The 20,422-nt window shown below is 30.4% G+C and overlaps 1 protein-coding gene across 5 annotated transcripts in view; it reads right to left on the bottom strand.

Moving 5' to 3' along the window:
• Positions 1-20,422, bottom strand: part of LOC149078463 (F-BAR domain only protein 2-like) — a 53,845-nt gene that overhangs the window by 24,201 nt on the left and 9,222 nt on the right. For 2 of the 5 annotated variants that reach the window (XM_089240568.1, XM_089240567.1), the window contains exons 4-12: positions 17,404-17,545; positions 16,891-16,962; positions 15,772-15,852; positions 13,209-13,233; positions 12,489-12,568; positions 10,046-10,144; positions 9,754-9,850; positions 7,661-7,843; positions 5,010-5,132 (exon numbers count right to left, since the gene is read on the bottom strand). In XM_089240568.1, the coding sequence (XP_089096694.1) occupies positions 5,010-5,132; positions 7,661-7,843; positions 9,754-9,850; positions 10,046-10,144; positions 12,489-12,568; positions 13,209-13,233; positions 15,772-15,852; positions 16,891-16,962; positions 17,404-17,545 (902 nt within the window). The remainder of the gene's footprint in view (positions 1-5,009; positions 5,133-7,660; positions 7,844-9,753; positions 9,851-10,045; positions 10,145-12,488; positions 12,569-13,208; positions 13,234-15,771; positions 15,853-16,890; positions 16,963-17,403; positions 17,546-20,422) is intronic. The other 3 variants (XM_089240571.1, XM_089240570.1, XM_089240569.1) reach the window with 2 other exon arrangements.

Genomic DNA, 20,422 nt, shown 5'->3' with positions numbered 1-20,422 from the left:
GGTTCTCTTACGAGTTGAATGGTGTTACTATCCTGGATGCAACTAGGGTCACCGATTTGGGAATTCTCATTGCCGAGCGACTTAGGTTTTCTGAACATTGTTCAGCGGTGGTCAAAAAAGTGAATAGAATGCTTGGTCTAACTTTCAAAAAGATCTCTTCGTGTTCTCCTAAAGTCATTCTTCCACTTTTTCGAGGATTAGTTCGTCCTGGACTGGAGTATGCTGTAAGTATAGAGTAAAAGTCCTAAGAGTATCCTTAAGGTTTTGGAGACCATACCTACAGAGGGACATAGAATTGGTTGAAGGGGTGCAGAGAAGAGCTACGCTTGTCCTTGTTGGCAGCACACAGGGCTTGAGTAATGAAGAGAGACTTCATTTTTTGAATATTTTTACATTGGATGAATGTAGGTGTCGAGGAGATATGATCGAAGTGTTCAAAATTTTCAATGGGATGGATAGGATGGACCATGAACTTTTAGTACACCGCCAATCGACTGCTTTTACAAGGGGACACCAGTATCGATTGGTGAGGGACAATGCAAGGTTATGGTGTCGCAGGGAATTTTTCTCTAATAGGGTTGTTAATAAATGGAATAGCTTACCCCCGCAGGTAGTAAATTGTAACACAATTGACACGTTTAAAAAGAAATACGATAAACATGTTTGGGTAAATTGAGAAGCTTTCCATTCTTAGAATAAGACAACCATAGGTATTCTTTATGGGCATTGTATAATATTTTATTATGTGTATATATTGTTTATAATTTGTGTTAATTGCATTTTTAATTGGGTTGCTGTTTTTTTTTTGAAATATATGACATCCATATTTTTATGGGCATCTTTTTATCAGCCACCTCGTTGGGCATTTTGCCTGTTGTGGCGTTGTATTTGTATAAAAAAAATTCAAATTTAACCATGTTAAGAGATATGCAAATCTGACGAGTCATTTTGCCTGTTTCAGCACTTAATTTGATATCAATGTTTGACAATCACAACATGCATGTTCCATTTATTTTGATAGATCATTTTTGAATTAGACACGCATTGTTACTCTGAACAGTTTATTTTTGTCAATTGCATTTTATTTCTTTTTATGTGTGCTTCTCACTCCATTTTTTGTCAAGTTTATGGGGGCATTAGATTTCTAATTTGTCTTTGTTTTGCTAGAACATGAGATGCACTCATGAAAATGCAATCAAGAAAAGTCTCCAAATGAAACATTACTGCAGCTTGATGTTGCACCCAAAAAATCTGAATTTATCATCCCCCCCCCAACTTATAATCAAATTTTCCTTCTTATTACCTGAAAGAAAAATACAGCTAGGAGAAATACATTTTTACAAGTTTTGCAACACTGATCACAAACTAAGCATGTTGAAAACATATGTTTTTCAAAAATAATAGACCTAAAACACATGATAAAGAATGAAAATAATTTTCAATTCTGTATTTCTCAGGAAAAAAATACCCAAAACACACAGGAGGACATTTAATAAAAACGCTCCTCTTTTTTCCTGAATAAACTTAATTCGTGAATCAATTTACAATTTTAATCTTTTAAAAAGGTTCAATCAATGGCTACATTATTTTTAAACTTCCCAGGACAAAATTTGATAAGTAGCAACTGATGTCATACAACTTAGACTAATGTTTTCCAAATGGCACAAATGAAAAAAATACCTGGAGAAAATTTTCATTTGGCTGTAAACTATTAATAAAAAATGTTAAAAATTATAAAAAAGATTAAATATAAAAGTATACTGGTCTTAAAAATATATATTATAAAAAGAAAAAACAAGAATATATCTTTGTTTTAGAATAGAAAGTTATTTTAAAATCTGAAAAATGAGCTGGGGACAGAAAGGAAGAGGACATTTCCTTAACAAACAAAAATTCATTCAAGTAAATTTTAAAAATCTATTGAAGGAAAAATTAAAAAACAGTGGCAACTTTTCAGAAGCTAGACCATAAATAAAGTGACGGAAAAAAAGATTCCGTGTCAAATATATTAAATGTAAACTGTTAGGGACACAATTTTGTGAGAATCACCCATATACAAACATTACACTAGTCTACAAGGTTTTTAGCTGTTCTTAATTAATTTTTGGATGCCGGTTTCAGATCTGACCTTAAAAAATGGCCAGCAAGTCTAATTTTTTGTTATATTGTATTTAATGTAGAATAACTTTCAAAATTTACATGCTGAGGCATATATTAATAAATTAATTACATGTTTAGGCATATATTAATATATTAATTACATGTTTAGCATATATTATAATATTCATATATACGTGTGAAATGATACTAGAAATCTTATTTTTATTTTTTGCCATCTAAAACTTAGGGAATAGTAGAGCACTGTTTTTATCTCAAATTACAACTGGATTGCCTGTTTTTTAAATTAAAAGAAAAACGCAGGCTTAATCTTTATGTAGAAACCTTTAGTCAAAAAATGTGATAGCTAATGCCACAGATGCATTAATGTTCCAAATAAGTTTTGCTACCACCAATTCACATTAAATTGGAGCTGATCAGAGGTGTAAGAAGGGGGGGGGGTGTATGGAGGCTTATGTGTCCCTCTCAAGACAATCAAAAATTAAAAAAAACTTTTTTTATACTTTTGTAAAAAATAAAATGTTGAAAGACTTTTAAACACAAAAGACTAATAAGATATCTTTATCAGCTATTTTCATCAATTTCTGTTAATTTAAATGTTTTGAAGGTTAATAACTAAAAATTTATCTGGAAGAAAATCCTTTTGCTCCCCCAAATCTTTTGTGACCCCTCCTAAGTCAATCCTCCATACATCCCTGGGGCTGATGGAAAACATTATGAAAGCTACGGACAACTCTGGCTCAGGTTTCTCACACCTGAAAGAAAATTTTTTCGAAATTAAATAGGACAAAACTAAAAGAATTATCTGTAAGTCCTTAAATACAATGAAACTATAGAGTGATTGTTTTCACATAGAACTTGCTGCATGACAATCATTCACATTTGCAATGAAGGGGTTTTTAGGGAACCACAGAGAGGAAACTACCAACAGCTTATTCAAGACTTACTCTGTTTGTATTTTTTTATGAACAGAGCAGAATACTGAATGACTCCAGACAGGTATTTTTCTTTTTTCCTTGATAACTTGGGAGTAGTCAGTGATGAACAAGGAGAAAGGTTCCACCAAGACATTTAACTATAGGGGGGGGGGGCAGGTAGGAACCCTTCAATGATAAATAATTACTGTTGGTTTTTACAGAAAGAAAACATAAGAGAAAGAGATGAATTATTTTTATAAAATACTGGAAAAATGAATATAAATTTAGTTTTGTATGCAAAAATATGCACTATTGATATTATGCATATGAGGGAAAAAATTAATTTTTTGCTCTTGCATATATAACGATGTATGAATATGATAAAATAACTATCATAATAAATGTGATAATAAATAACTATCATAATAAATGTGATAATAAATAACTATCATAATAAATGTGATAATAAATAACTATCATAATAAATGTGATAATAAATAACTATCATAATAAATGTGATAATAAATAACTATCATAATAAATGTGATAATAAATAACTATCATAATAAAAATATTATAATTTGTTATTAAGAATATGCCAATCATACCTATTTTCAAGATGTGTAAGTTTTTCATAGTGTATTTCAAAAAAATGACCATGCATACAGAAAAAAACTGCATGATGGAGATTTTTTACTTTCAAATTTGAATTCAGCATCCAAAATTAGTCTAAGAAAACTTATTTCACTCATGTTATAAAAAAAAGTTAAAAATTATAGATCAGTGTTATTATAGTTATTTTAAAAAATTAAAAGTAATTATGGGGTTCCCAGCAAAATTGATTAATCATTCTTTTGACCACAACTTCAGAAGTAAAAAGCATAATTCAAAATCTTAACTTTCTGTATTTCAAATTTTTTAGTGTTTTCCTCTGATGTTTAATCATTTGCGTAATTTCCTGACTTTCGCCAAACATTTTAGATTTTCCTTCAAACATTTTTTATGTCATAACATCGTTACATTATCCATACATGACAGGAACGGCAGGTGCTCTGCCACCGGACTTATCCCGTTGCCGAGATCTCTTTCAGCCCAGCTTCGTGGCAGAGTCTGGAACAAAGTGAGTGCACCTAACAGTCTGAGTGTGTTGCTAGTGTTGTGCTTGATATTTCAGTGCTGCCATCTATTCTTCAAATTGTGAATGAAATGTAATGATTGAATATTTGTTACGTTGTAGGCCTGTAGCTCTCTGTGGCGAGACTTTTTAACAGGGAGATCGGCTCGCATTCGTGCCTTGAAGTTGGAAACCACAGAAAACCAACTTCAGCCAGCCACCACTGTGGCGCTCGAACCCGGATCCTCGCAATGCGAGTCCGTCACTATGACCACTCGACCACCACAGCGGCACATTATCCATACAGTGAAATTATAAAATGTCAATCAACTTACATAAGATGAAGTCAATTTGCTTTTCTTCAGTTTTTTATTTATGTAAAAATTAACTGTTATTCACAATAGGGGAACTTTTTAAATGTTTAACATGAAGTTTAAACATGAGTAAGATAATTTTGAACAAAAAAATAAGAGTAAATTCAAATGAGGTGAAAAATACCAAGTTCAACTCTTAGAAAAGTACAGATACTTTAGAAAATAGATTCCTTTGGGGAAGAAAAATCATGTATGAAAAACTTCAGATACATAAAAAAACTTACGAGTTTTATAATATATATATATTGGACATGCAAGCATTTTTACACTGATAAAATAATAGGCAACATATTGATACAACATGCAGCAAGGGAAAAAAATAGCAAACCATCACCGCCGAAGACTGGAGATGTTAGTCTCTGAGGTGAATATGGAGGAATAATCACAAAAACATTACCAATCACAACATTACACATTGGTTAAACACATAAAAGACAGACCAACAAAAGGAGAAATATTTAAGGATCACATAAAAAAAATGATTACATTTGGATGCTCTCGCGTGGGTCCTAGCTAGAACATTATTGTTAAAAGGTGAAGGTTTTTCCACACTGGGTTCATTTGGATTTGGCGAAGACTTAACGGTCACATCTTGTGTTTCAAGATTACCTGAAAAATTGTATGAAAAGAAAGAGCACTACGAAAAAAAATTTAAAGACCTAAAAGTAGAAAGGAGAGGATGGTGTTAAGCATCTTTGAATCAAAAAATGAAATAATTATTCTGAAAATCTACCTTTAAAAAACTATATTATAGAATGATTGTTTGCAGGACGGATGTAAATTTTCCCTTATTAATTTGTTTGGCGAATTTCTCATAGATGTGAAGCATAGGTACTTTTATATGGGAAAAAAAACATTTAATGGAATGTTATAAAGTGAAACAAATGACCTTTTATGCTATCAAATCAACAAAATCATTTATATTTAGGCAAGTAATTGGAACAAAGATGAAACAAAATTAATCAACATTAAACAAAGATTAATTTTGTTAAAGACAATATTCAAAATTAAATTGTAAAACATTATCAAAATTAACTCATTTTAAGTTGATTTCAAGAGTATAATTTGTCTTTTTCTTTGTAAAAATGATTTAAATTAGAACAAGGTTTAACAGTTATTTAGTTCAGTATACAACTTATCATTTTGAGAATACAGTGATCTTTCACTTATGTGTTGGTGCGAGGGAACAAGGCAAAAAGCCGCATAAGTGAGAGAGGTATAAGTGAATATCATTATTATGCTATAGCTTTTCACCGGGAGTGCAGAAAATCCTTTTATAACTAAAAGAAACATATCAGTGAGAGGGTGCATAAATGAGAAATCACTGTATATTAATCAAAATGCAATCTACAAGGACAGTCAAATTATTTTTATATCCCCTCAGGCATAATAAAGGCCTTTGTGGTTCGTAGCAACACCACTAGAATCCATATTGTTTTTAAACATAAATAAAAATATGATGTAAAGAATTTATTTAAGTTCACTAACATTGAATGATATTTCTTCATTCTTTTACAGAACCCCTTTCCCCTATTCTCAGAGTTCCCAAGTCAACACACTGAAACAGCAGCACCTATAGGTGCACATAAGAACTGATGGACATTTGAAGATTTACAGCCAATTACAGGAAAAAGCTTCTCAGGTCGAGGGGATGTTAGTTTAAATGTATTGCCTTTATTCTATAACTGAAAGATAAGGCACAAGATTGGTATAACTTCAGATGGGTGACAGCATTTCTCATCTGTTGGACCAGTTGCTATTCCCTATCTGTGTCATTCTTATTGTACATTTTAGAACTATGCACGAAATTGCACAAAAATTTTCTAAATACAGTAAAACCTTGATTATTGGGGCTAATGGTAGGGAAGTTAATCATGGATAACTGGAAAACATGGTTATATATTTTTCCTGTCAGCCATTCTGCATAGTTCTAAAATGTACAATGAGAATGGCACAGATAGGGAATAGCAACTGGTTTAACATATGAGAAATGCTGTCACCCATCTGAAGTTATACCAACCTTGTGCCTTATCTTTCAGTTATAAATAAAGGTAATACATTTAAACTAACATCCCCTAGACCTGAGAAGCTTTTTCCTGTAATTGGCTGTAAATCTTCAAATGTCCATCAGTTCTTATGTGCACCTATAGGGGCTGTCATTTCAATGTGTTGACTTGGGAACTCTGAGAATGGGGAACCTCTCTCAACTCTGAGAATGGGGTTCTGTAAAAGAATGAAGAAATATCTAGCAAATTGTATGAAATGGAAATGTTTCCACCATGGGTGGAACCACCAAGAACAACATGGATATGGAAAGCCAAACATGAAACTAAAATTTTTGTAGCACAGTTAATCAACTTCCCAGCTGATCCATGCCTGGATAATCAAGGTTCTACTGTAATGGTTTTTACAGCCGTCCTGCAAGGATTATGACAATCACACATGCAAAAAACATACTGAATTAATGGATTAAAAAGTATGAGTAACTAGCAGAATAAACTTTGGAAAATAATTTCAAAATTTATAATTTTTCCAAAATCAGTCACATTTATAAATTAAAGTGTGACGATTTAAACTAAAAACTTTTTTTGTGACTTTTTGTTTAGAAGCAATTTGCAGTTTTTTGCACAAAATTTTGTTTTGAATTGCTCTTTTAACTTTATCAGATGTAAATATAGAAGGGAGGGAACCCAGCAGATACACTGTTAATTACATTAAAATTATTTTCAACAAAAAAAATGTTAAATGGAAAATTTTTGGATAAGCTCTGAATAGCATCTCTTTATTTAAGTTTGCTTTTTAAAATCATTTTGATATCTGACTTGCATAATTAAAAAAACATCCACACACACACTCTACATAATACTTTTTTCTTCTTATTCAATGAAGTATTAATATAACAGGATTTTTTTTTACTTATGTAATGAAATTGTGATGTGTTATACGATTATGTTATTTTTATAGTAACAAGGACATTTAAGGAAAATATATTAAAAGCACAACAAAGGAGGGGAACACACATTAATATTAAGCTCTAACAAATACTCAAGATAGTGCACATGCTCAATCAATATGCATGAATAGAAAAAAAAGCAACAAATTGTAGGATATGAGGTGATGCATGGCATGCAACATACCAGGGGATGATGAAAAAAACAAATCCAATAAGGAAGTGGTTCGGCGGGATGGTTTGCTTTTGCGTTGGACTGATTTTTTACCTTCTTTTTTGCCAGATTTCTCTTCTGACTGTTGCTCAGAGGCATCTGGGCTTTGCATCTGGTTAAGAGGAGAAAGATTCGCCTCCTCAAAGACAACAGCGCCTTGTAAAGCAAAAATTTCTAGAATCAGCAATAGACTAGTACTAAAACTCAATTGAAAAATTCATAAAATGTGGCAAACCTGCTGAAAAAATTAAAAAAAAAATATTGATTAATAACAGATTGATAAAGCTTTTTATGCAGGGCTCAATTTCCACATGGGCAACATGGGCATTTGACCAGGGCCCCATGTTTTAAAGGAGCCCCCAAATTTATAATGGTATACAAATTTTTATACATTTTATTTTGTAAAATCAAAGAATTTTCCCTAAATTACATCGTACTATTATAGGGTTTGTTAATGATATTAACAAACCCTATTAAATATCAATTTTAATATTATATCAATCAGTAGTAGACTTTACACATAATGCACCTATTGCAATATTAAGTCTATGACAAAAATATGTTTCAATGTGTCACAATCTTTTGTTTGATTACTCAGTTTCAAATCTTTTGACCCTAAAATTATTTATGAAACGATGGCCAAAACGTTTGTATGTTTGATCAACATGAAATCCTTAAATCTTCATGAAGATTCTGGATATTTGCAATGCAAAATTTTATGCTTCTGATCTTCCGAACACGTTTTCAGATGAACTGTAACAGTTTTCATCCTTGGCTCAGGTTGGTGACACAATGCCACAAATGAGAACCGACGTTTCCAAATATTGAGACAACACTGACATCACCAATATCAAACTGTTCTAAAGAAAGATCATTCACAGAAAAACTGGCATCTTTAGCTTTATTGTGTATTGAAGCTGAGATAACTCAAAAATCAGAATTTGATGACATTATCAATGATTTTGCTCACATAAGAGTGCAAAAAATTGCATTTATTGTACAATATTTCATGGAGAATTTTACATTAAATTTCTCATTTCAAATAGTGCATATCTATTTGATGTGTTTACAAACATGTACTGTATTTACTGAAGTATCAAACCTCTTTGACTCACTGTCGGGCCCTCTTTCCCCTAGCTCTTTTGCCAGGGTCTCTATCACGTGAAAGTGAGGCCCTGTTTTCATAGATATTAAAATAAAAATGGTGAAAAGTATGTTTGAAAGTTTAATTTCATATGAAATGTGAATACAGTAAAACTGATTATTAGGAATGTTCTGATAACTGATGCCTATTTTCCTGAGTGATAATATTTCATTAATGATGAAGAGATTATAACTGACACCCAAAATGAAAGTGATGAGGACCTAGAAATAAAGATACTTTCTAGTGATATTGCTTTTGGTTTGAGCAGCAAAAATATTGAAATTAATCAGAAATAATGTCGTAAAACAGTTCTTCCTCTCCGGAATTTCTAATGAATCGGTACATGCTGGAATGTGTTGTGTATGTATGTGTGCAGGGCTGAGATGTTTATGTTGTTAGACTTGTTGTTTCGTGTTCTTGCTCTGATACAGCTGAAAAGCAAGGGGGTCATTTAACTATCAGTATGTGTGTCTGTCAAATATTTATTGAATTATAATTACTATAGAAGATTTAACTTGATCTTTGCATTGATGTACATTTGATTTTCCAGAAGTTTTGATGTCAAATAATCAAGACTGCAACTTACACCTTTCAAACTTTTTTTGCTTAAAAAATTTGAATTTCCTTGAAAATGAATCACACTGAGAAATTGTAATTTACGTATTTTTGCATGCTGCGGATAAAAATATAATTTTTAACATTGAAGATTATACAGTCAAACTTGAATTATTCAAAAAATTGAGAAAAAACAAGTAGTCTCTACAGTAAATTGAATAGAAAACTGTTCATTCATTCAAATTCATAGAACTTGATTCATCATAACAAATTCATCATAACTTGAAAGCTTAACCATACTCTGCTTTCCATCTGCTAAATCTAGATTTAAAATATTAATTAAAAAGCTGATATCTCAAATACTTACAAGGCTTCTCAGTGCCAGTTCCCCGACAACTGACAACCTCTTCTAACAATTTTTCAACATTCATATCATTGCATTGCTGTAGGAATTCTACATGAACCTACGAAAGAAAAATGACAATCTTATACACTTCTTATCTTCACTGCCAAAATCACTGTTTTTGTAAACAATTTAAACATGTTTTGTACTTTTTAAAATTTTTTAATTATTTGTTTCAAAGTAATTTGACAAGTTACTTTGGTACTACTGCAATTGAGTAGAAGCTGGAAAGTGATGGAATAAATTGAGAAATTACCTCTCCAATTAAACTATGACCATTTTGTAAAACTTGAGCATAACTTTCCAGGAACACTTTCAACTGCTTTATGTGAGCTTCTTCAATGTTCTGAAAGTACTGAAACAAAAAAAAAAAAAAAGCTTAAAATATCCATTACACAGAATATATGTTTACAAAATATGTGCCTCATCAAAAAATTAGATGCGTCTCCTTATAAAAACTCAGTTGACACATGTAAACAGCTTTCCATGTAATGACATTTCCGAATGTTTGGGAAAAAAATTTTTAATTTTGAAACTTATATAGACAGCCAAACTTGATTAATTAATTGTAAATTTTTCTATGAAGTTAAATATATTGAAGTATAATTAAATTTCCATTCATATCTATGCTATAATACAGGTGGCAGCAATTTATTAACACTGAAAATCAGCTAATTGTAAGACACTGAGGCAATCTTTAAAAAAGGATATGTAAAAGATAAATCGTCCATGCTGACAAGATATCTTCTATGTAAACTTCTGGGTTTACATACTTATTTGTGTATAAATCTGGTATAAACTTCTGGGTTTACATAGCGCTTCAGTCTAGTTTACATAGCCTAGTCTTTTTACATTATTTTCTTTTATTCGAAGAAAGGTTTGAAGTTTTTATATTTGCTCATTGAAATTGTTTATTTGCTGAATCTCACAGATTTTATAATTAAAAATAATAGCTTAACACATTAATCACTGTAATGGTGAGCCTTTGGTCTAAACTTTTGCACTAAAGTTAAAACAAAATGCTAATTCATTTATATATATAAAAAAAAACTTTTTTTCTTTTACTTTAACCTAAATAATAACCAAATGTGTGTCCCCTATAATGATTCAAAACTTATTTGTGTATAAATCTGGTATAAAGTTAGAATTTCTCTAAACTACGGTATTTTTCAAAGCAAGGCACTACAGGTAATGCAGGATTTGATGTGCATGTTTTGTGCAGATAGCGTGTTTCTCGTCAAATTTGGTGGGAATTACAACTTCCATTACACTTCCATGTTGGTGTAGCTTTAGTTGATGCTGCAGGTATTTTGTCCATGTAATGTTGACCTTCCATTCGTGACATATCCGAAGACTTATGATGCATGAAGTAATTTCTAGGAACAAGTGTACCCTTAAGTTGACTAGAATTTAGAAGCAAACATGCATAATTTCTTTATATGTTCAAAACAAGATGTGAGGTTGCTTTCCACCAACTTTGACATACAAAACATGAATTGGGAACTGCCATATCCAAATGTTGAAACAACTTTTCTGTACCATTTTCGTAATTTTCACAATAGTGAGTAATAGGGAAGCAGTTGATCAAGTCTGCAAATATTTTGCCAAAGCCCTGAAAATTGTGCTCTATTAGCACCCACTTGTAGGAATTTTATGAAAACAAAATAATATGGACTGGGAGGTACTGAAAAGTTAATAAATGAGTCGCTGGACACACTGCAATGTGAAAAACCTAATGCAGAAAACAAGTTATCTTGTCGCTAGTGCTTAGTACAATGAATGTGTTAATTCCAAAGTTTTCTGGTGATCATAAATGACAACTGCAATTCGAAAAATTAAAAATGAAGTATTTGATCAAGGCTTTTTATTTTCATGCTTTAAATTTCATGAATTTTTTTTGAGTAAAATGATTAGACATTCTGCATTTATAGCAGTCAGGGCTGCCCTTACCAGATGCGGGGCCAGGTGCAAAAATAATAGTGGGCCATAGTTGTCTTAATGGGTAATTTTGGGCCGCCCTTGACCCGATTATATATATTCTGTGGGGGAGTGTAATCAGCATCCAAAAATTTATACATCATTACATAATATACAGGAATGCAAAAAATATCCATACAAAGGAATAGACACACATTAACATAAATTTAAAAAAGAAAATTAATGTAAATTAAAAAAAACAAAATTAATACAAATTTCAAACAGAAAAAAATTCTAAATTGATGAAAAAAATAATAATTCCATAACTGATTAAAATTGTCCTAATGAATGAAATTGTTTTAGAACTAATTAAAACTGAGAATCAATGAATCAAAAATGAAAAAATTAATAGATAATTCTAGCTCCTATTTAAATTCTGAATAAATAAAAGAAATTCCCCTAATGATGAAAATTCAGAATTTATTAAAGAATTCCAGAGAATTTTCTAGATCATAATGCAGAATTAGAGTTACTTCTTTATAGATGAAAATGCCAAATTCCAGAATTAAGAAAAATTAAAAATTTGTGAAATAATTCCAGTAACGAGGAAAATTCAGATTTCTAAAATTGATGAAAATTAAGAATTTATGACAGAAATGATCATAAGTGTGGATTCCCCCAAAAAGTGGGGCCTGGTATAACCGCACCTGTAGAGCACCACTAAGAGCAGCTCTGATAGCAGTAGAATTATATATCTAAAATAAAACTTTAAAAAGTCATACCACACAGGAACTTGTCATTTTGTTTTCGAAATCATCTCTGATGGCAGAATACTTTTCTATGTACATCTTGTAATCTTCACCTGAAACAAATTTAGTTGCCCTTTTTCATATGACATGAAAATATTTTATGAAATTTAGTCATAAGTAATTTAAATCACACAAGCATGATTTTCAAAATATTTTTACGTTTTATTTTTACAAATGACATGAATGCATAATTTTTTTTTTCATTGCAAAGGAAGCCAATCTTTTTATTGAAATGAACTAGTGAAAATGATTGTTTTTTAGAGTCATGCACATTTGAAGGATCAAAAGCAAATGGATGCAAGTAAAAAAATTTGCTAAATATAAAGTGCTTAAAGTGGTTCCTTTACCCAACACATTTGACTACCGGCAGACCCATTCCATGTACTAGTGCTGCTTTCTAGTGCCCCCAAGTTCAACTAATAAACATCATTTCTAATGTTACAATAACTTCAAAATTGATTTTCTCGAAACTTAATTTTGATCACTTGCATCCCATTGTTTCTGGCCCCCACATTTATAAATATGGAGTATCGTGATTTGATGTTTTTCATGTTCCCTCCCCCATCACCAATATATACTAAATTAAGTATTTTTTATCATTATCTGTACTACACGAAGAAAGCCACCAAAAGAAAAATCATGCATAACTGATGGAAAGTAACAAAACCAATGGAATTCAGAAAAAATACATACATGCTTTCTTGCACTTTGACTCAGCCTGTGAAAGAAACAGAATACTAAAATTACTTTGAAAATACAGAAAAATTAGGCCTATTGTTTTGAAAACAAAGTACACCGCACATGTTCATTTATTATTGAAAATTTGATAAAATGTTCATATTTTTGAAAGCCTATAAAAATTTAAATATTTATAGCTCTATCTATTCCTTAAAAATGCTACCAACACAAATTAAATCATATATTCGGTTAGCTTATACATACTATTATACAGGGTTGTTTGGTTTAAACCACGTTGGTTTAAACCATGGTTTAAACCTTGGTTTTAACCAAGTGGTTTTTTTAAAAAAACCACTTCAGTTTTTTTTCAAAAAATCAAATAAAAGTTGCCTAAATATAAATTTTTTTCCTTGAAAATATCATATTGGTTCATTATTAGCCAAAATGTTTCATTTTTACCACATTTTATATCCTTGGGGTACATTCTGATGGTATATCTTTAAATGACATAAGATTTTATAAGTGGTTTTTTTCAATAAGTCTCATAAAAGTGGCCAGAATATATATATGTTTTTCATATGAAGTATCTTAAGTTATTTAAAGTTATGTATAAAAGCCTAAATTTCTCATTCTTACAACATTTTCTAACCTTTGGCTACATTCTGATGCTCTATCTTTAGCAAATTCATGAATAAGGATTGCATCACACATCTAAATGTAATGGTGTATTATCTCATAGGGTTTCTTTTTCCCTTCACAAAGAAGCAGCTACAGTAGTGACACCATCATGCTAGGGGCAGGTGGTCCTATAATCCAATAAAGACACCAGCTGTCCTTAAAGGACAGACTAGTGTACTAGTTCTAACATTACCTCACATACATTTTCATTTTCTTTCCCATACAAAGTAGCACATCTCCTACTGTATATCTCCCAGTCTTAATATTCTCTCTCAATAGTTGTTTTTTTTTATACTTTCACACACACACTGTTAAGCCCAATTAATCAAGGTTCTACTGTATAGTAGTAACAGATTTCTGAAAAATAATCAGCTATATACTGGGTGATTATAATTAAAGTTTTGATTCCAAAACTATACAATAAGTACTGATCAGAATGACTTGAAAATTTGCATGGATACTCCTGAAGCAATGGAAGTTTCTTTCGCAAAAGAAAAAAGTGTAAAACGTGCAAGTAGATGATGCTGTACTTGGCCAGCAGTATAATCTATTTTGTGCAACCACATCATTTCGGCACTTCCACAGCATCAGTGTGTGGATAGAACTTCTATCAAGATGCACATTGCAATACCAGCTGCTGAAGACCCATTTTGACAGGATGCACCTTAACCCTTGCAACTTCTGGCTGTGGGGATACCTCAAAATGTTATAAACAGTGGTCAGATTAAGTGGTTTAATAAAGCTGAATTGCAAGCACATCCACATTATGACCATGGGGCATACTCTGATTCTGTTGTTGAACAAGAATTTTTGTGCTTTCAACCTCATAGCCAGAACACACGGTGGACAACATATTTAACATTTCTTAAGTAAGTTGTAGTTATTTATTCAATTACTTCGTTTTTTGTGATGTTTCCATGAATTATGAAATCGTGAAATGTTATAATTAAGGTATCATTCTGCCATGACTGTCTATCGTTTCCATTCTGCGGGCAAATTTCCCGTGTTGGATGATATCATTAATTTTACATTTTTAAGTACTTTTTCCCCTTTATCAAATAAAATTGAATTTTTTCAGGAATATTCATGTCAATTTTCAAGTCATTCTGACAATCGTTCTTTTTTTACAGTGTTTTGAAATCAGAACCTTAGTTATAATCACCCCGTATATCGTAAACCATTGCTAATTAATCTGCATTATTTATGCTTCATTAAATACATTATATTCACCTAATTTTTTTACTTTTTGCAAAATAGCTTCCTAATTAAGTATACTGAAAGTAACTGAAGTGAAAAAACCTTTATATATTATATGATTAATAATAACATTAAAAGAATTTTCAAACACTCAGTAATCCATTGAGTTAAGCAAAAAATAATTAAATTGCAAAAGTTGGTTTTTGTTAAAATGTAAGAAATATTTATTGATTAATTAGCATGGGAATAGTGTTAATTATATTAATAAACATTTTATTTTAGTTAATTATTGGAAGTTTGAATGATTTTTCAGATATTTTATTGTTTTTAATGTTAATACTATTTAAAACAAAAAAACCGGTTTAAACCAAAAAAACCTGGTTTAAACCAAAAAAACCCGGTTTTTTGGTTTTTTTCAAAAAAACCGGTTTTTTTACCAACCCTGCTATTATATCATAATACATTATCATCATACTATATCATACTATTTTAATAAAAACGAGTAATTTTATTATGATATTATTGAAAAGCAAGTTGGAGCATGGTTTTAAAAAAAATCTATGCATAAATATGATGGGTGTTCATTCATTCACACATGAATATTTTTATTAACAATTAATAATAATTCACAATATTTAGATTGATGGTATTCAAAAATCTTGATATATATACATGATTTCAATGTGTTGAGAAAATCACTAACCTTTTCAAGGTCTTTTAAAGATGCATTATCTTTTCTAAGTTTTTCATATTCTACTGCTCTAGCATTGAATGATTCCTTTGCCTGAAAAAAATGAACAGTTTTGAAAAAATTGTGATTTTGACGACTAAATTTTTAAAAATTATAAAATATTTTGCAACTCTTGTTCTATGTTAAGTTGCACACACCATTTATATAAAAAGCTTCTCATACATCAAAATGTATGTATTCATCAAATGTATTTAATTGAAAACGTATCAAAATTTTAATGAGTGAGAGAAAAAAAATTAAGATTATGACACTTTCTCAAAAATTGCAGTAAAAATCATGCAAAAGATGCAACTACTTTTTAAGTGAAGCTCACAGAAAGAACAAAATGTTAGTAAGATTGCATATGCAAAAATCATTAATTAGACATGAACTTAATTTTTCAACAATTGTACGTATGACTTAAATACCACAGTTTCCTGTGTATGATTCACATAAGTTAATTTCATTCATTAAAAATGAAAGGGTTCTTGGTCACATTTCCCTACAATGCGACTCATCAACTCTTATCTGTACACCATGAAGACGATAAATCTTTAAAAAATTACTTGTTTGCAAACTAATTGAAAACGTTTTTGCCAAATTTTTTTTTTCAGATAAAAAGCTGCACATAATATATAGCGGAATGTAATCTACACTAAGAAATTTTTTATGTTCATTAAATATAAAATTACATATGACAGAGCACTCGTCCGGCAATCGAGGGACCCGGGTTCGACTCCCGGTAGAGGCAGAGATGAGTTTTTTCCTTCCTTAAAAAAGTAACATCTCAAATAATAAATATCTTCACAACATCCAGTCTTCTATATATCTTGTATAAAATTACATGTTATAAGCAGGAAAAATACACTGGTTCTTTAACCATTTGTTTCCCACCTTGCTTAGGCAAGCTATTTGAGTTTCCCGTCAATTTCAAAAAGTTTCAAACATGCAAACCCATGAATTGAGAAACAAAGGGAATTACACCATTGGAATTATGTATAGTAAATATCAACACATTGTAAATTAAAGTCACTTATTACACATTGTAAATAAAAATGGTTTAAAATTTAGAACTTTATGCATGCTACTAACCTTTTGTAAAGATATGGTCAACTGCTGAATGCTTTGAACAACATCTGATGTTCCAGATTGTTCTTCTTTGCACTACACACACAAAACAAAGAACATTGAGCATTATGCTGAGGATTGACTAACCACATTCAATGAAAACAAACTTGAAAAGAAAGATATATACAAACATCAAAATATAAAAACTGCATATGGTGACACGAAATGCTTAAGCGAGCGATTCACAATCTACTCTTCAAATTTTGAAAACAATGACATGAATGTAATGTAAATTAATTTATAATTTTCTTAAACAAAAATTTAATTTATATAAAATAATATATTTCTATGAATAAAATTTCTATGATTCAAATTTTTGATACTCAAAGTAGTAACAACTTCCAGAAACTCTTACATATGCACATTGAACTTTGACTGTACTACAAATTATAATTTATGTACTTAATGAAAAGTATAAGTATCATTTTGCTTTCATTTCACACAATTCCTTTGATCAAAAAAGTTTAGTAAATATACCAGCTTATGCCTTCTATGTTGCTCATCTGAATATCTGATGACCTCCTTGACCAGTTCTTGGAACTTTTGCACCATTTGAGCATGCAATACTGACAGCTTTTCTGTGGAATTCTTCAGTATCTGCCACAATGGAGCGAATGATCTGCAAGAAAATTTTTTCTCTTGTAATTATAAGATAAATATTTGTAATTCATGTAAACAAAAACATTTTTTAGAATTCAATGGTTTGATATTTATTTTTATTTATTTATTTAGACGAGACAAAATCAAAAACATACAAGACAGAAAGACAAAAAGAAAACTACAAAACAAACACTATTTGACCCAAAGGGATATAATCCTTCCATGGGTCAAACAGTAACACGAATGGGACAATCTTCTCTGCAACCTTGAGAGAAAGTGTACAAAAACAACAATACTCAATAATATTACACAATAATATTCAATATCAAAACTAACTTTTTTTTAGAATATTACTTAAATGTTACCCCTCTCTCTCAAATTAGTGATTATCAAATAAAATGAACTATTCAATATTCATTATTTCAAATATGCAATTTATTATAGCTCTTTTAAACATATTAAGTGAAAGCTGTTGCCTATTAATACCATTAAACTCATTGCATAACCTTGGAGCAAGAAAAAGATTTTTTATAAATTGTTTTTCTTGCTAATGGTATACGATATAGATTTTCTGTTCACCTAGTACTTCTTTGTGTAATTGCTCTGTTGGAATATCAGTCAGGATTTTTATACATGAACAGCAATACTTTGTATAAAGTTGACATACGTTAAAATGAATTAGTGATACATCACATTGCGTGAAATTATTGTTAATGTGTAGAATATCTTGTAGAAAAAATTGTATAAATGGCTTAAAGATAGAATAGAATATTTGTATGTTCCTCCCCAGACAGTTAATCCGTATATGTGGGAATAACCATGCATAGAACACTTCTCTCAAACTGTTGTATGAAGTAATTGATTTTAGTTTAAACATCAAACTCATAATTGCTCTTATTGACAATTAACCCATTTGCATCATAAGCGCATATATGCGCAGAATTTTCCTGGCCATTATCACCAAAGCGCATATATGTGTGCTAGTTTTTTATGCGTAAGAACAAAACACTAGAGTACTATCATACTGTATAAAACTATGAAAACTTGATTTTTCAAATTATTTTCAATGTATATCTTCATTGAACTAAAGTAACATTATGCATTCCTTATGTACGCCATTTTGTTTTTTGGTTTTTTTCATTTTGAAATATTTCTAACTTTATACAATAAAAAAATTTTGGTGAAATGGGCCAATTTTCCACTTTTTCAAATGATGCAAATGGGTTAAAGTAGTATGATCTTTCCATTTCAGGTTGGATGAGATATCTAATCCAAGATATTTATAATTTATTACTCTTTCTATATAAGCATAGATACAAAAAATATCAGGATGAAAATCATCACATTCATGAAATTTAATTTCAGTTATCTGTGTGTATTTAGATTCATTAAATTAAAATGCATTCATTTGGTTTTACTTGCATTAAGCTGCAGTCGAAGGCTCTTAATTCATTTATTTATGGTGTAAATGTCATTTTCTAAATTTATCAAATCTTCAGTTGTGTCAACAGTACAAATTAAGACAGTATCATCTGCAAATGACACCAAATGACCACAAATATTAACATTATGTATTTCATTTATATAAATTAAGAAAAGTATTTGTCCCAAAACCGATCCCTGGGGTACACCTGTATTTATTATTTTAAAATCACCTACACTGTTATTAATTCTTACCGACTGTTTCCTATTTGTAATAAAAGATCTAAACCAGTCAAGGGGCAAGTCTCTTATTCTAATATCTTTAAGTTTTTCTAATAAAATATCCCAATTGACTGAATCAAATGCCTTGCTACTATCAATAAACACAGCTGCTACCTTTTTATGATTATTTATATGATTTGTTATGTAATCCATAAATTTAGTCGTAGCCATTTCAGTGTTAATTTTTTCTCTAAAACCAAATTGACAATGCAAGTAATAATAGCTTTTAAATAAGAATTAAGTTGTTTAATCCATTTTTCTATTAATTTAGACATAACATGTAATATTGAAATAGGTCTGTAGTTGTTCAAATCCTCTTTGTTACCCGTTTTGTATATGGGTGTGACAATAGATTTTTTTTGAGTTCAGTAAAAAAAATTTCGGTACTTAGAGATTTGTTGATCAGAAGAAATGCTAAAATATGCTAAGAACATTCAATTCAAGTGCATTTAAATGGTAATGGATAAATTTTTTCATAGCAAATTTATGCTGGTTTTATTGAATAAAATATTTAATGTGCATTTTGCTGTGTAAGCCATAAGAAAGAATATGCTTTCATAGTAAAGATAATAAGATGAAAAATGTTGCTATTTATTATATAAATACAAGGGCCACAACAAACAAAATGTTCAACAAGGTGGATGCTGCTGCATAGGCGAAGCTAGACTTAAAAGGCTGGGAGGGGCACGATGATGTTAATTCATATATAAAATTGTTATACGCCTATATGTTAGCTAAGTCATTAATGATGGGGTGGGGGACATTGCCCATGGAGAGCATTTAAATAGAAAAAAATTGTATGTCAAGGCATACAGCAGACAAGTTACATAACATAGGCAGGCAATATACATTAATTCATCACATTAACCATACTATACTAGATATATGACAGATTGAATGAATTTACAAAAAAATACCTGCTGAACATGCTGAACACATAGTTAAACCATATCCTTGGAGAATTTGAACACAAAACTTGTATAAATGAATATCTTTCAAACAATTTTAAGATGAGTAAGCTCCAACATTTTGTTAGGTCAAAAAATAAAATTAGAAATTTTAATATTTTCTTCCTATTGCAACCTTTGTAAGAAAAAGAATTTGGCATGCTGATCAATGGCCAGATTTAACTGATGAATTAATATAGGCTAAGTTATATGTATTGATGTCTCACACAAGCAAAGCAGTCTGA

The sequence above is a fragment of the Pholcus phalangioides genome, unplaced genomic scaffold (genome assembly GCF_987345545.1).
Source record: "Pholcus phalangioides strain wild (caught in Gottingen) unplaced genomic scaffold, Ppha-v1.0 ptg000013l_1, whole genome shotgun sequence".
NCBI lineage: Eukaryota > Metazoa > Arthropoda > Arachnida > Araneae > Pholcidae > Pholcus > Pholcus phalangioides.
Note: the sequence above shows the minus strand (reverse complement) of the source record. Positions and strands in the feature narration are given on the sequence as shown.